This window comes from Echiichthys vipera (assembly GCF_963691815.1).
Source record: "Echiichthys vipera genome assembly, chromosome: 20".
Lineage (NCBI taxonomy): Eukaryota > Metazoa > Chordata > Actinopteri > Perciformes > Trachinidae > Echiichthys > Echiichthys vipera.
Genome location: NC_139845.1, coordinates 17,721,238 through 17,738,918, shown reverse-complemented (window position 1 = coordinate 17,738,918; position 17,681 = coordinate 17,721,238). Strand labels below are relative to the sequence as shown.

General features: G+C 41.6%; 1 protein-coding gene across 1 annotated transcript; it reads right to left on the bottom strand.

The window, feature by feature from the left end:
* Positions 1–576: 576 nt before the first annotated feature.
* fbxo18 (F-box DNA helicase 1) lies at positions 577–16,627 on the bottom strand. The gene is made up of 21 exons (XM_083935167.1): positions 16,272–16,627; positions 15,110–15,271; positions 12,914–13,506; positions 12,526–12,662; positions 11,729–11,876; positions 11,440–11,621; positions 11,274–11,348; positions 10,974–11,065; positions 9,636–9,804; positions 8,495–8,711; positions 7,767–7,854; positions 7,572–7,667; positions 7,329–7,465; positions 6,087–6,183; positions 5,775–5,941; positions 5,632–5,695; positions 5,343–5,540; positions 3,890–4,015; positions 3,533–3,639; positions 1,991–2,125; positions 577–888 (listed from the first exon to the last, which is right to left on the bottom strand). Exons 1-21 carry the CDS (start codon positions 16,288–16,290, stop codon positions 727–729), a joined length of 3,171 nt encoding a protein of 1,056 aa, XP_083791293.1. The 5' UTR covers positions 16,291–16,627; the 3' UTR covers positions 577–726.
* Between the last annotated feature and the right edge of the window lie 1,054 nt (positions 16,628–17,681).

Genomic DNA, 17,681 nt, shown 5'->3' with positions numbered 1-17,681 from the left:
ATTTAGCTTAATGCTGTTTGACTTTGTTCCAAAGAGGCTGAGGCTGATTGGTAGCAGCTGTTTGGCAGAAGAACTTCAGGAAGTTTGAGTGCAGTCGACTGTTGATTGTCTGCCTTGCACTGAGCTGTATTACCGGATGTGCAGAGCGGGTGTAAAGCCGGACATTTGTCCCCTGTTCCTCCAGAGCACTGTTGCAACAGCCGGGGTTTAGCACCACCCAAGAGTTTTGTGTGTGGTGATGACAAGGTTTTTCTTGTTTGATACTCTAAAAAGGTCATAATTTACCATGAACTGCATACATGTTACAAAAACAACTATCATGCTTGATTAAGGAAGGACACACACAACTTACAAGTCTGCCAGCAGTTTTCTTTTGTTTTTTTTTATGATTTCAAGCTGTCACACAATCACACGTTGCTCTCGGGTTAAACGTCAGTCCTCCTACTGACGCCCACTGGGAGCTATAGGCTTTTAATCGCCTTTCTAAGGGACATCTCAGCTGGATATTCCAACATCTAATTCCCTTCATCTCACAGAGAAAAGTTGTAATAAAAACAGTCACATTGCAAACATTTTTTGTCTGTTACAGAGACAATTTAAAACACGTCTTTAGTCTGTTTTCAGAGTATCTGGGTGAGCGAACATTATGCCTGGCTGTTGAGTCCTTTTTCAACAATGCTCAAAAGAAGACGTTTTTTTATTCTAAGTCCTTGGAGACGAGCGGCGTTAGAAAAGTGCCAGGAGCATCACGTGGTGGACATGCTGGCCCAGTCTTCGTGGTATTTCAGCCATCGAGAGCACGTCGTCGGTCATGAGAAAGGCGGTCGGCCCGATGCGTGTCCACACACACCTCTCACACAACGGGCCCCCGGCAGACACGTGGTCAGCCTGGACAAAGAAAAAAAGAGGGACACTTAAAAATCATAGCAAGCGGTGTCTGAGGGGACTAGAGCTGTTGTGAATTTCTGTTTCTGACTGACCAAAACTACAAAGTACCGTATTTTCCGCACTATAAGGCGCACCTAAAAACCTTCAAATTGCTCAAAAGCTGACAGTGCGCCTTATAATCCGGTGCGCGTTATATATGGACCAATATTGAGCCACAACAGGTCTCGCAACTACGGTAAGCAGCCGCCGACTCTATTTTCTCTATTTTCCCCTGTAGAAGAAGTAACATGCATGTTGAGATACAGGTATATGACTGCGCGAAGCGTGCATGTTAAGATATATGACTGCGCGAAGCGTGGCGTTTCATTTTCATTTGTGTTTTTGTGTAAAGACCCTAAAATGGCTCCTATTAAGAGACACGCTTACGACGCAGAGTTTAAACTTAAGGCCATAGTCACGCAGTAGAACACGGGAATAGAGCAGCAGCCAGAGAGTTTAACATTAACGAATCAATGGTGCGGAAGTGGAGGAAGCAACAACCATCTGACTGTTTTGTTGACATTCCCTTTAGCGCAGCTTCATCTAATGGATGCATAACGTAACCCCAGCCTGTAGCGTCTATTCTATGCGCCTTATAATGTGGTGCGCCTTATATATGAAAAAAGTTTCAAAATAAGCCATTAATTGAAGGTGCACCTTATAATGTGGTGCGCCTTATAGTGCGGAAAATACAGTATATGTGGACAATAATCTATTTTACTCCAAATGGGAGCATAATTTACTAAATGAACACCGTGCTTTATTGAAGAAGACTTAAAACTAGCGATTGAGACCATAAACCTATTAATAACATGTTTACTGAGGTAATAAATCAAGTGAGAATAGAGTCGTTTCCTCATTGACTTCCATACAGTCACATTTCTTTTTGGAGCCAGCCCTCTGTTGGACAGAAGTGAGAATGAAGGTTTAAGGCCCTTCCTCGTTGGCTACAGGCTGTCTGTGACCCTTTAAATACAGTGTGTCCATGACAGCAACTGTGCTGTATTGTATAAAAAAGCATTTGAATATCGGTTGTAATATCTAGGAGTTGATCTCTTCTTACGCATATCATCTCTTGTTTGCACATGATGAATGCTGAGCCGGGTGTGGTGCAGTTGGGACAGTCTTCGACGCAGCATGGGAGAGGATCGCCCGCCTTCATCAAGGTGCTGGGCATCTCCGACTTCATAAAGTATTCCTGGAAATGACAGGAAGTAATGATTATTATTGCGACACATATTTCTGATATGGCACCGTTTCTGTTCCAACCTAAGCCTCAAGAATCCAACATCATGCTTTTCATATTCCAAAAGGCTTTTGGTCTTTAGCTCGGATTACACGCAGGCTTCATAGGAGGAACCAGCTGGTGGGCCTGTTGACTAATGTGTCTAATGTTTTCCTGCAGATGCATCTGAGTGTATTATTGTTCTCAAACATAGTTCTCACACATTTCTGTGAGAAAGACGTTTGTCCTACACAGGCTCTGACCATTCTCATACATTGAGCCTCCGCAGACTTCCAAGTAGAGCTGCAATGATTGTTAGTTGATTAATCCTTTAGTCCATTGACAGAAAATCAATCCATGTTGGAAGCTTGTGGTCCAGGGAGAAATGTTTTTGTTTTTTTAAATCGTTTTTCAGTAGGTAAGTAAGTGCAGAGCTCATTTTTGTCCTTCATGTGCATCTTTAATGGGGGATAATAACTACGGATACGGCTGTGGTGGCTGTTTTTTTCTGCACTGTTCAGGCGCCAACAACAGCAGTTCGTTGAAATATGCATGACAATAATGGAACCCAGAAAAGAGTCCAAAACACTTCAGTGTGGCCCTCGCTTCCGTTGTTTTTTTTTAGCTTTGAGCGTGGCTTGATTGACCACAGCTGCTTGTTGGATGTTACAAACTGGACGGTGAATCCAGCTGGCAAAAAGTCCACTTTCTTAAAGCACCTCTTGGTGGATAAATCTTACAGTCTAAACAGCAAGATGTGTTTGACTCACTGCTTCTGCGGTGGCTATGCTACTGATCCCAATAAAATCCCTGAATAAGAGCACCTCATTAAGCTCCTTTCTCCTGGTTTATAACACCAATTTTACAATGCAAACAATAAGCCAACCCAGTTCGGTTTTAATCCTGCAGAATTGTAAGATTTTATGAAATTACCAAACGTTGACTCCCATTACAAGCACTGAAACACTATAAAACACTTTAAATTGAATGCAGTCCATAGCCACACAACAAGTTTGAAGATTTTGGAGCAGGAAGTGGGTGATGATGAGCAGATAATGAGTAGAAAGTTAGTGTAGATCATGTTGCATTAAGAACCACAGCATCAGCTCACTTATCTCTAACACAACAACAACATCCTGATAGCTACACGAGAAGACTGCTGAAGAAAACAGAGTGACAGGTTTTAAAAAATCAGATGCTCACACTTTATTTAACAAGAGGAATAACTGCGAGATAAGACGAGATCAAAAGTGAAATAAAAACCTTGAAATAATGTGATGAGTGATAATGTGCTGATGTTTGTGCATCATTGCGTTTTAACAGTGGCCATGTTTAGACATAAATGAACCAGCAGAAGCCTGTGGTGTGATTAAGTCTTACCCCGGCCATTGTGAGGATGCGACGGACGGTGTTAGTGATGATCAGTGAGGTCCTGGCACGAGTCACGGCCACATAGAGCAGGTTCCACTCATCATCATGAATATCATCTGAGCAGGGAAGACAATTATTGATATATTAGCCAGGCTCAATTAGCAGTCTTGCTAAGCACCATTCAACAAACAAACTAACTAACTAACTAACTGGAAAGCGACCCCAAAATGCAAGTGATAGCATGAGTTGTCAGAAACAGATACAGTTCCTCTTGTATAGAATAGCCAAGAGTGTAGGTTTTTGGAGGACAATGCAAAATATGTTTAAAAAAAAGAGAAAAAGAAAGGTTTGTGCAAAGAAACATACCAAACGAGAAGCTGGGACTGTAGCGCAGGTTGTGCTTTGAAGCAGGAACCTTGGTAAAGTCATCGGTGACCATCACATTGTCGAATTCCAGACCTTTAGACTTGTGGACTGTTCCAACAATGAAGTCTGGAACAAAACACAAACATCAGTAACAACTAGGGCTGAAAACGGTACAGGACAAAACTGAATCAGTTAGTGCTGGACAAGACTATTCGGATATTTGTCCGTTGGGTGGGTATTCCGTTTTCAATTTTGGTGTTTTTGCCAAAAATAAAGCCTTTAATTAAACCGAAAGACGTGTCGCAGCACAGCGTTTCCATTTGTACTCAGTGGGGCTGGGTGGATAGCACTGAGCTGCGACTCAGCAGACCCCCAAATTGTTGCTCTGCTGCCAATAATGGCTGCTCTGCTTCAACAATGTTATGTCTACTACAAAAATACTGAAGCACCATTTTACCTGGAAAGTTTTGCCAGTGAATTGAAAGAGAATTTTTCTCTTAGCTTTTAGTGGATATGAACGGTTATGTTTTGGTTTTGTATCCACCACTAATTACAATTAGTTTCAGGGAAATTGTGTTTATAAACTGTGCAGTGCTTTTAAGATGTGGTGGTTTATATATATTGTAATATTTGAAACAGAATGTTTGTTTTAACTGGATGTGTTGAAGTTAAATGATTACATTCATGCTGGCCTATTGATCAAGTATGTTCTTTAAATGAATAAGAAAAGAACAAGAAAAAAAACAATAAGCCTGTGAATGTTCTCAATTTTCCAGGTCATCGTTATCCCCAAAGCAAGTTCAGTCAAAAGCAACTGGACTTCGTTATTTGTCTAGGACGACGTTTCACCTCTACTCCAATCTACTCCATCAGCTCATGTACGCATCTGACCAGGATGCGTACATGAGCTGACTTTGACTGAAATAGCTTTGGGGAGATATCGCCAATGATATCGATATTGTGAAAATTCCCAGAAATCTTGTGAAATCGCGTTTTGGCCGTATGGCCCAGCCCCCATAAACACTTCAAACTTTTTATTTATGACAGCATCAACCAAATGTTTTGAATAGTGGTATGAAACAAGAACAGACTGGAAGACTGTGTGAGTGTATATTTGACTTTTCAACCAGTCCGCTGTGCCAGCTCTGTATAAACAAGCACAGGCTGGAGTCGTCTTATGACGGGAGATTACTGAATATCTTGTCTTGCTAACAATATGCCAGAATTTGAGTTTCTTAACTGTTAAAGTACTAATAATGGCCAATGAGCAACTGTTGAATGATTACACTTCTCAAATAAAATGAAAAAATGTTGTCTGAAACCACAATGATCCCAAAGCCGAGGTACATACCAACCAGATGAACAGGTCAACAGTTTCAAATACCAAGGGTTCATAGATAACAAACTTAACTTTAACCAACGTGTCATTACCATTTAAAAAAAAATGTCATACCTGCTTCACAAAGGTCACCTTCAAAGCACTCTTCCAGGCGCTTTACCAATTCGGGGATGCGCTTTCCATATTTTTCAACGATGCTGACTTTGGCATCCAGCTCTTTGTCCTCAGTCTGTGTGACGTAGTGCTTCAGCGCCCAGAAGGCGCCACTCTGATTTTTCTTGGCGAAGGAACGAATCATGGGATCCTTAATCACTGAAGGCAGAGCAAAGTCAACGTTAATTTCAAAGTGTCAGGATTAAAAAATAAAGATAAAAATAAAAGGGAGAATGTGTATGAATCTCACATTGTGTCCCTTCCATCAGTTGCCAGATGTCCATGATCCTGTTCAGACCAATACCGCTTACCCCCTGAAGGAGGAGTCAGAACTGTCAGTGCTGATCAATATGGGTTTTTGGTTGTTAATAAGATATACGTAAATACACTCACTCCTATGAAGTGGATCCGGCAGTGCGGGTTGGCATCGGTAAGCCGAACGGCTTCGTTGAACACACTGACATTGCATCTTGACAAGATGGCCACTGTCCCCTGGTGAATACTGACACCCGTCCTTATAGATGCTCTAATCTGGTCTGCAGTTGCATCACACACACCGCCTATAGATGGACATGTAGCACACACACACATGCTGATGATGAAAGTCTAATATTTTACATCGGTTTCCAGGTCGGTAAAAGCATCTAGATTGTTCTTCTTGTATCTGTATGTAGACAACCTTGTTAACGGTTTTGCAGTCATTACCCTTTTGCCTTCCTCCCACTAGAATCTTCTCCACTCCCTTGCACACTTTGAGGATGGTGGCGCCCACGTAGGCGATCTCAGCGCCGAACCGAAAACTCTGAACAAAGACAATAGCAGCAAGGGGGGGTCATTTTTCTGATTAACAATAAACTGCAGAGAGTTCAACTCTAGGCAATCTCAGACCCCACCAGATGAATGAATGGATGAATATATTTACAAACTGAAATAAATCAATAATAATGTCAGTAATTACAAATACGAGATCACTAATACATATTATTGCACTTGAGATATTGCACATACACTTGAGATCAAAATTAGAGAACGAATTATACATTTTTTATTTATTCTGAAATATTGTTTTTTACTGTTCATAATTTGATAGAATTTCCACTGTGGCTATACCACTGCTGTACTGCTGTACTATAACCAAGGCAGGAAAAAAACAGTGAGAAAAACTATAGAAAAGTGTGTCAGAAGAGAAGATTTAAACAATGATTTCCTTGGGCTATAGGATTCAAAATTGAATAGGAAGTGTAGAGGCCACAGCTTTGAATGACTTCAGCACAGCTGCGCCCACAGGACATCACTCGTTTCTCACACTGCTCTGGTTTGATCTTGGTCCATTCTGACTCAGTCTCTTCCACAGTTCAGTAACTGGAGTGGGTTTCTTAGCCATTACTTTGTTGCCAAGGATTTTCCAGAGATTCTCTATGGGGTTAAAATTTGGACTCTGGGCTGGACATTTTATTGTTTCAATATTCTCAGACTGCACCATTGACCAACAGAAACCTGCTCTAAAGCCAGCGATCCAGTTTTTTCCTGCTATTTAAAGGGCGAATTATTTAGAGAGCAAGATGCACGTACATAGATGGGTTCACAACGCACGTACACTCCCAATGGAAGGTGACACTTGTAATTCATGTCCGAGACTAAATACAACCTCTTTATCCCCTGTGGCTTACTTTGTTTAACTAGGAAAAGAAGAGTTGGACATGTTTTGAATGCTATTACTATTACAACTTAATATTACTGGAAAGACTTAGAAACTGGATAGTAAGGCGATCTGATTCCAGATGCTTATGTATGATGTAAGTATGTTCCAATTTATGACAGATATTTGACGAAAATACCTCAATCAACATTTTTTATCCAACTCAATGAGCAGAAAAAGATAAGTTGGCTTGTTTTGCTCGCTTCTGTGCAAATGTTACCTTTATTGGTTTGTGCGATTGTGTATACCTGTGTCAGGTAGAAGATATGCGTGTTTCCAGCGGCGTTCAGAGCATTGACTGCTCCTTTGAAGGTGTAGATCTGCTGATGAGGATCTCCAACCAGGATTCTCCCGCAGCGCTGTGACAGAAGCACATCCATGATGGCTGGAGAGGGGGGGAGAAGGAAGATCACCATCACAAAAGTTAAGCAAAATAATCAAAAACATGCTTTCCACAATCCACAGGACTGAAACAGTTACTGCATCGTTACCTGGAGTGCAGTCCTGGGCCTCATCGATGAAAATGGCATCGTAGTGGTCAGACAGGCAGGGCTTTGGGACTTGGAGCTGCCACAGCTTAAGGTAACCTGGGAATGAAAAAAATCTGTTGACCACCTGTGCAACATTCCATCTACTATTAGAAGAGAACTACTCATGTTTATTTCATTCATTTGCAGTTGGCATACCATCGTGGGTCATGTAATAGGCGTCCGATTTTGTCTCATTGAGATCCTTCATTTTGTTCCAGATCTTCTGTGATTCATGCAGACATACCTAGGTTTGCACAATAAAAGACATATGTTTAATGTTCTTATTTATTCGAACTAAAGGGATGCAGTGTGTCCCTTGTAAACGTTAAGGGGCCTTCACATGATAAGCGTTTTGCGCTGGGCTCACCACAAGGTTGGGCACAGAGATCCAGTAAACGACTAAATCAACGTTAGTATTATGACAACCATTAGCTTGTAAACTGCCTATTCACAAACCTGGTGTGATGCTTATAAACCTCCAAGCATTACGTTTTCTTCCCAGATCTTGCTACGATTTTAATGTAATGTTAAATAGTTCGGGGAAACTCGCACACAAAATAAGTTTGTCCTCTTTCTGGCCGCCTAGGAAACGTTATCGTCACGCTCAAAGCTTCTATCTCATTGGTTGCGCCTTTGAGAGGTCAGCGGCAACTAGGTCAAAGTTCAACTGATTTGAACTTTGAGCGCAGCGGCAGAGAGGCAAATCTGAGCGGCGCGCGACGCTACCTTGGGTGACATAGCCTCTTCCATAGGAAATGAATGGAACACCCAGCGCAAAGCGTTTATTACCTGGGATGGGCTCAAGCCCCCTGTGACCCCGACAGGGACAAGCGGTTGAAGATCAATGAATGAATCGTGTGTAGGGGCCTTCAATGTGTTCCTACCGCTCTTTCCTCTTCTCGTATAGACTCCCAGCCATCCTTGCTCCTACGGGTTTCTGGGACGTGTCTGAGAGATATAGTCTCGTCTGCTGAAGCCATAAAGGTGCTGAGCGTTGTGGTCACCAACTTGGCCTTGGCAAAGCCACCGTGGCCCTTCGGCAGAACAGAGCTGATGGCGAATGGTTTCAAGATAAAGGTCAGCTTCTGACGATTATGGTATCTGCAGCAGGGAAGATCACAGAAGCACAACAAGGGATGCCGTTTTAAAATAGCAAACACCTGATATAACTGGAGGAAAACAGAAGTTTCTACATAAAAGGTACTACTGTTGACCATGGATATTATCACAGATGTATCATGGGGTGAAGAGGGGTTTACTGTTTGACTGTTTGTAGAAATGACTACAGTTGTCATGAGCTTACACTTGAGCCATAATACTAAGCAGCTCTGTTTTAACATAACTGGTGAGCTCAACATCCGACCACTGTTGAACGTAAACATGCAGAAGTGTAAACAACTTTGATCGCATTCCACTCCCAGTCCCCCCCCGCAACAACAGCCGGTATGCTTTAGGTCGCATTCACACAGCCTCAGCCAGCGCGTTGTGCGGCAGCGGCCTGTCTGTGTGACACCCTATTGTGTTCGTTAACCCCCTAATGTAGCACACTAGCAGACTTTATATATTTCACAATTATTGTTTTCCATTGGGTCGTTGTTATGATCTCGACATTTCCGAGCACACTTGAAGGAGGCTTCATGTCACAGAGAAAGAAAAAAAAGAGCCCTGAAATGCCATATCGGTGCAACTCTAATAACTAATAACTGGAGGAAAACAGAAGTTTCTACATAAAAGGTACTACTGTTGACCATAGATATAATCACAGATGTATCATGGGGTGAAGAGGGGTTTACTGTTCTTCTAGATGCCAACATGCAAAATGTCATAGGCAGAAATCTGTTAAATCTGGAAAGGCCTCATAGACACCGCAAGTTCGAATGAAGTAGACTTGAGTCTACTTTAAATCTCGGTGCTCTGGGTTAGACTATAAGAAATACTGAACAGCACTCGGTATATTTGTAACATATGATATCACAGATTTAAGTGCCATAGCAAAAATTCAAAAGCACCTAAGGGGAAACTCACCTCCTCCCAACCTCACTGAAGGCCAATGAGTGGACAGTCTTGCAGGCCACGTTGCTGGGGAAACGGCGCAGTGCCTCATTGGCCACTGACTTGTTGAAGGCCACATACAGGAAGCGGAGGTGTGGCCGCTGCTCAGCGTACTTCACCAACGTGGTCGTCTTCCCTGTGCCTGAGGCATACAGCAGCACCTCTCATATACACAGCAACACTGACAAAATACATCATTAATCTTAAAAACAATCAGTTGTATTCAAGAAGAGTTTAGAAGAAACAATGTAACTAATCGGGGATATAATGAAACCACATTGTATTTAAAAATATCATAAAACATATTCTTAATTAACGTCAAAGCAATCTAAAGAAATAGGTCATTGAACCTTTTGGGTTCCTGGAAAAGTGAAAAAGTGAAATTATTTTAAAACTATCTAGAGAAAGGGTTCCCCCTGGTGATGTTCCAGACACTTCACATTTATGTACACATACTTTAAATGTGGAGGAGGGCTAATAGTGTGTCTGAGTCTGTGTAAAATAGCTTCATTGTATTTTACTCGCAGATCGAGCAAATGCGTAATATGCGAATCAATACATATGGTGGAGCCAGGTTAGGTGTAAATAACAATAATAATGTAAAATGTATACTGACATTTGTGATCGTCTTTTACTCAGCATTATTTATTTCATTATTTTACATTAGATTGTCTTGACTAAGGCTACATCCACACTAATACCTCCTAAAAATGATCCCCGTCCACATGAGCATTTTAGCACTGTATCAGAATGCACATTACAGACCTTTCATGTACACTGGGCATGCATGTGCCAGTAAACTGCAAGCAGATTGGGGAAAAGTAAGACCAGAGATTTCTTTACTTGCACCGACGATGAGGCAGCGCTTGTATTTAAAGTAACACAAGAATAAGGAGGGAACAGCGGCAGAAAACAAAGATTGGGAGTTCTTGCAAAGCAAATACAACAACATATTAAAGTGGTAACGGGAGCATTATCCATCGCTTGAGGAAGCCATGGAAAAAAGAAAGGAGCAGCCTATGTCAGCCTACCTAACTGATGAGACTGACGGACAGTGACTGAAAAGACCCAATCATGAAGCAAACATGGGTGTCTGCATAATTGCTTTCAAAGGTCCATCCACACCAAAACTCAACCCTAGAGTTTTCAAATTAAACATGGTCTGCAGCTTTTCAAAAAGTCTCCGTCTTAAGAGCTTAGGGACGCCAGAGTAATGTGGACGCCAGGCGTAAACTTAGCAAAATGAATGCTTTATAAAAATGACTTTATAGTATGTGGATGTAATGTTGCCATGAGCCGCTATCACTGTACCTGCAAAAGCCACGATCTTGACCACATGGTCTTTTTGGATGTCGTGGCTGAGGATCTGCCGCTGTTCACGTGTGAGATGAATCTGAGGCTTCCTAGCAGAAACACACACACAAATTGCTGTCAAGTCCTAAGATATCATCACTTTTATTCAATGTCACACAAACAAAATGAGAAACTGTTCTTCGGTCCTTGACCTGTATCACGCTATAGACTCTTAAATGGGTCCATCATTATTCAGAAATTAAAGGTGATAAAGAAAGAAGATGCACATGAGTCAAACTAATGCATTTTGGTCCTCACCCGCTCTGATTGGAGCAGACAGAAAAGGGTCCGTTCTCCATCAGGTGAAGCACGTAGTAGATGTTGTAATGCAACCTGGATAGAGCGGAAAGAGAATAATCGTATAAGAGACTGATGAGAATGCTGCAGTTAAAAAAAAACGTGCTGACACTTTCAGAGCTCTTACCTGTTACTGAGCTTGATGTCGCTCCTCTTTATGGCAAGCAGCATCATGGCCATGTGGCTCAGGTACTCTGTAATGGCGGTGTGCGACATGCAGCCGGTGAGCAAAGACACAAAGGCCTGCACGTCACCGACACTCTCGCTCAGGATCAGTATGACAGCCATGGCTGCATACGGGTTGGGACCCTGGAGATCGGACACAAATGATGTCAGGAACTTCCACAGTGCTTGTGCACTCCATTTTCTCCATGTCATTACAGGAGGAGCTGTGGGTATTTGTGTGTGAGATATACCTCAATGCCAAGGTTAAAGAACTTCTGAATATCAGGAATACGTAATCTGATGGAGGCCTCAGCCTGGGGAAAAAGACGATGCTTCTTTATACACTCCAGAACGTCCTCCGGCCTCACTCGCTCTCCCACCTTATGCTGGGCCATTAATCTGACCAAAACACACACAGACGAGAACATTACCACTGTGAACTTTTAAAAATTTACGCACTTCTGCCTTCATGTACTTTTGTTATCGGTCATTTTACTGATTAATCATATTAATTCATTCCACTTGCAATGATACTAAGATTCGACAAAAAAGCTTCAAAATAAAATAAAGAAATGACTACAGTTGTCATGAGCTTACACTTGAGCCATAATACTAAGCAGCTCTGTTTTAACATAATGGTGAGCTCAACATCCGACCACTGTTGAACGTAAACATGCAACTTTGATCGCATTCCACTCCCAGTCCCCCCCGCAACAACAGCCGGTATGCTTTAGGTCGCATTCACACAGCCTCAGCCAGCGCTGGCAATTTGCGTTGTGCGGCAGCGGCCTGTCTGTGTGACAACCTATTGTGTTCTTTAACCCCCTAATGTAGCACACTAGCAGACTTTATATATTTCACAATTATTGTTTTCCATTGGGTCGTTGTTATGATCTCGACATTTCCGAGCACACTTGAAGGAGGCTTCATGTCACAGAGAAAGAAAAAAAAGAGCCCTGAAATGCCACATCGGTGCAACTCTAATACAAAACACTGCAGGGACTCGTCTTTACCTATGAAATGTTAGAGAAAGGAAAGGCAGACTTACAGAACAAGGTGTCGTATGCTGTGCTGTAATGATTTTGGCTCCGTTATGCTGCTGTTCTTCAGGAGGGAGCTCATCTCCTGCACAGTTTCCTTCTCCCTCAACATGTAGCGGTAATATTGTTTCTTGAAGGGCACAAACTGCAAGACAAAAACACTATGCTCATTTGTTGAGCTATAATTTACCTCAAAGCCTGGACTAGAACGGCAATGTTAAAATACTCTCTGAAGAATCAACGGCGTAAACACAAAGTTAGGCACTCATTTTTGAAACTCATTTCTGCAGCAAGTACCCACATCGCTTGCACTAAAATAATATTACGTATTCCAACATTAGCGTCCTGACCCTGCTGCTGATATATAACTTAATGTAATTTTGTGGTTTGTTTAACCTTGGTGTCCTTGACGATGTTCTTCCAGTGATGGCAGACAAGGCTGACGCTGTGGTAAAGGTCCTGGGCAGGGATGAGGCACAGTATTTGTCTCAGCACCTCGTCTGGAAGATCATCCATACAGCCCTGGGGTTGCAGCAGGACCTTGCTGCTACCCAGGAGCCCATAGTGGGCGTCAGGGAGAGCCTCCACCTCATCTTCCACATTATGATTGTCACATTGGTCAAACTCATCATCATCCCCAAACATCTCTGCAGTCATTCCCTCCAGATAATCCCCCACTTCCTCCTTCTTTGTCGCAGGTACTGGAATCTTCTGGGCAGCTAACAGGCTTAAATCCTCAACCTCCTCCTCTGATGCAGGTTCTGCCGCCAATGGGGCAGCTAACAGGCTCACATCGTCGTCGTCATCCTCCTCCTCCTCTTCCACAACCTTTGACTCTTCTTCTGGAAAAAGTTCTCCATTGGGTCTATTTGTATGTGTGGACGAGCAGGGCTGGGAGGATTTGTTCGGACTGGAACTGATGACTCCTTTCACCGAGAAGAAGTTGTTGATGGCCTTCTGTTGCCCAGCAAGACTTCCTGAGGCAGACGCTGATGGTATAAGAGAGAGAAAGAAAGTATCACTGTCAAAAATGGGCGAGTCAGGACTTTCACTGAACAACATAATAACTATACACATGTACTTACAGTGTTGCATGGCAAACCGATACTAGAAAGGTACCGTGGTACCCAACCGTAAAAAACTATACTTTTTCACGTTTTATTAGTATCGGTAATATATGAACTCTGTGCGACAGCGGGGCAGCGTGTCTCTGTTCAACTACTATCTGCTTCATCACTGCCTGCCGCCATTTCTGAAACGTTAGAGGGACAGTCACAGAGCAAGACAGAAATGGTTGGAAGTGGCACGAGTGCTCCTGTCAACCGTCCTAGGCTTGTTTATAAACAGACGTACGGAGCGAAAACGTAGCAGACAGTAAGCCCATCTGTAAACGATGCTTTAAATCGATACAGATCAATTTGGGAAAACATCCAGCTGACAGACATGGGGACTTGTTCAAAGAGTTCAAAGAGTTCAGAGGGCTGCAGGTTGGCGATAGATAACATAAATATCCCCCAGATGTGAAGTGAACTTTTTCACTATAAAAAAGTTGCACGAGGCAGTCAGGGGTAAAGCTAACTGTTTATTTGTCCGATGTGGTTCACACATCTCTGTATGCAAACAGTTAACACTGGTGACATTAACGTTACCATAAAATGCACTTGTGTTCAAAAGTATGCTCATCCACAACACCACTTAAAAATGATCAATTTTAAGTGGATCAGTGCTGGTAATATAATCATAGTATGTACATTGTTGTAAAAAAAAAAAGTATATTATATATTGTAATTTATATTAGTAGAAAATGGTCTGATTAGAGCACAGACCTCCTTCAGGTCTGGGTCATTTGTGTTGTACTGTAGTGCACTACTGTAGTTTGCCAGGTTTGATCTTTTTCAACATGAAATGCACATTGCACCTTTGTTATCTTATTTTATGAATTGCCAGACATGCAGTTAATGGTATTTAGAGTAATTATTTTTATGCTGAATAAAATCGTAGTTAACGTGTTGTTAATTTTTTCCCAGCTTTTAATGTAAAATCAGGTCATTTAATAATCTCTGAGCGCAAACAAGACAATGAACAAAACAAGAAGACACTTGGATACAGAGATGCTTGGAATCACATTGGCAGTTAAGTTTCCTATCAAACGGAAATAATAATAATAATAACAATAATAATAATAATAATAATAATAGTATTGAAATATAAGCAATGTATCCTTGTCTGTCCTCCCCAGCCCACACAGACAAATAAACAGCTGCGACAGAATCATTTCATTTTTGTTAGAACGTGTTAAGTAGCTATAAAGCTCTGCAGCTTTTACAAAAATATTTTTTTATTTTGACTTTTTAAGTTTAAGTGTCTAAACTAATAAAAAGAAACGAATAACTTAAATTCCATTACTTTTGTTTTAGTCCCCCCCCCCCATGGTATCGTTTCAGTGTCGGTATATAGAGATATTTTAGGCAGGGCATAATTTTGGTATCATGCTAACACTAATATGTTCATGCACAGATGTCTGTCTTCAGTGTTACCCTGAGAACACTCATTTGTCAAAATGTTTGTAGCAGAAGGATTACAGCAGATTACCACACTTGTGTCGCTTGGTGGGCGTCTTGGGGTAAAGCCTCCAGTTGGGATCACGATTGCCTTGTGCGTGGTTGACGGTGTGGGGCTGGGTGAGGGCTTTAGTGCCTTCTGCACTCATTTCATCACACTCCTCTGCATTTAGGTGCCTCCTTTTGGCCTTTCCTGGAAAATGACAACAAGTCATGTCAGCACAACAAAAACCACTGTATTGGGTATGGCCAGTGGCTGAGTGGTTAGAGCAGTTGCCCCATGTTAAGAGTCAGAAGGTTCCCAAGGGAGCAACCGCAGGTTCAACTCGGCCCCTTGCTGCACGTCTCCCCCTCTCACTCACCCCATTTCCTGTCTGTCCTACTGAATCTGGCCTGAAAACTGCCAAAAAATAATCTCTAAAAAAACGAAACTGGTATTGTCCATGCTCAATGAATGCCACTCTTTTCATTTCCTATCTGTAGTGGTATGTGTTATTTGAAGTGCTAGGGTTTTAACCTCTATTACACATAGATCCCAGTGAATAGCTGGGTTACCCTTTAAGGTACCACAAGTGATTTTCGCTATCCACATATGTAGCCACAGTTAGGATGATTCCCGCTGTGTGTACCTTTTCACATCTGCAATGGCAATGCCAGGATAAAGGGGGCGGGGTGGGGGGCAAAGGTGCTTATCATTCTAATGTTCCTGGTGGTATTCACAACACAGCCTTACCAGCACTTTCCCTAGAATGTTTCCTGTTCTTGAGGTGTAAAACTGGCCATACAGTTTCCCTCCATTTTGATTCCTGCTCCCATTCAAATATGACCCCATATAGGAAATGTCCCAACACATATTAGGGAGCGACTGTGTGCGTGCGTACGAACGTGAGTGTAAGCTTAGACATTCATTTGGCCTCTACCCTGCGTTGTGTCTCCTGGTTTCCCCTTAAAGATCCTATTAAGGAGTGCCAATCAACTATAATCTACAAAACCTATGAGTTATGCGTAAATAAAGGAAGAACAGTCACATTTTAATCTAAATGTGGTGCCAAATGCCTTTTCAGCCCAAAAGTTCGAGTTATGAAATGAAGCACTTCATTTGTCCTTTAATGGCTAACACTACATCACACATTCATCATGTAACGTTGGAACATGCAGCTGTTTGTAGCCCCTCGATTCAACTTTGAACTCACGTTTGCGAGCCAGCTCCATCTTCGTGTCAGGTGCATCCGTCTTTAAGTCACAAGCATACGTGACTTAGCGTCAAGGACCCATCATTTGGTTTGCTGAGGCAAATTCAAACTTGGTGGGGTACAAAGGCTGTCGTCGTAACTTAACGCACACATACGGAGTCAAACCGTCGATGCTAACAATGCTAACAGTAAACAACGACTGCTGCGAGCTCATTTATACTTGTGCTAACGTTATTTCTCACACAAGTTGGTAGACACAACTCAAATGTACCGCCCACAACAGGCAATTAATTTACAAACGCTGACATTTATTCCTGTCGTGTTTATAAAACGTTTAGAAGTTAGCTGTAGCTAGCAATAACTCAAGAAGTTCCCAACTGTTTGTGTGTTGCTCACTGAGCCACGTGATTGGCCGGCTATTCTTCTTCGTCTCATCTTATTGGTGGATTACAAAGCATCTTCATGGCGCGTTATCGCCACCTGTTGGACTAAAATGGGGGGACAACGACAATTAGTGCGACGTTACAATAAACACGATATAAGGGTGCAAATACTCTGCACCCTATTTAACCCAAAAGTTAAAGCATGGTTTTCAGTACTTGCGTTACAGGAAAATTAAAAAACATATAATAATCTAATATTTAAATACAAATACTTTATATGTACATGTTTAAAAAAAAAAAGAATATCACACAAGTAAAAGCAAAATAAGAATCCTAGACATAATAGCACAGTTGAATTATGTATGAATAAAGTAATCTACATTTGTGTCGACAGTATTTACAAAGGAAAAAACTGAATGTATACAGGTGTGTAGTAAATGTATATGCATAATGAGAAGTAATACATACACGCGCAGGTGGTAATAACTTGCATACACAATAAAGATATAAAGTAAAGTGTCAGTGCAATGGAGAAGTGACCACTGATGAGCTCAAGATTGTTTCATTGGACAGTGAAAACCAGATGTTTTTGTCTTCTTGGTAAAAAAAATAAATAAAATGGTCTCAACCACTTATGAAATATTCTCTTACCAAAAGTTACAGGGGATACAAATTCTGTCAGACTGTAATTTCAGCCTGCCAAAAGATGTATCCTCTTTCTAAAATGCAGACATTGCTCTATCAAGTGGCGTATTCAAGCCATGCCTAATATCCTGGGTGGATATATATATATTTATATATATATATACGTCACGGTCTATGTTTATGCTTATTCTTATATGCAGGTCTATGTTTTATTAATCATTGATCTTTTTTTTAATCTGTCTTATTATGTTTGTATAATGTTTGTATAATGTTTTGTGTCTGTATTATTGTGCTGCTTTTTAGATTCAGATTTAACCAGATAGTTTATAAGTGTACGGAACTGTAAAAAGCGATTGAGCAGAGCTGAACACAATCTAGATGT

Coding starts and splice junctions, on each gene's coding strand:
- fbxo18 (XM_083935167.1), bottom strand. Junction 11,622..11,728: donor TCTTTAACCTTGGCATTGAG/GTATATCTCACA, acceptor TCCGATCTCCAG/GGTCCCAACCCGTATGCAGC. Junction 4,016..5,342: donor AGGTGACCTTTGTGAAGCAG/GTATGACATTTT, acceptor GTTTTGTTCCAG/ACTTCATTGTTGGAACAGTC.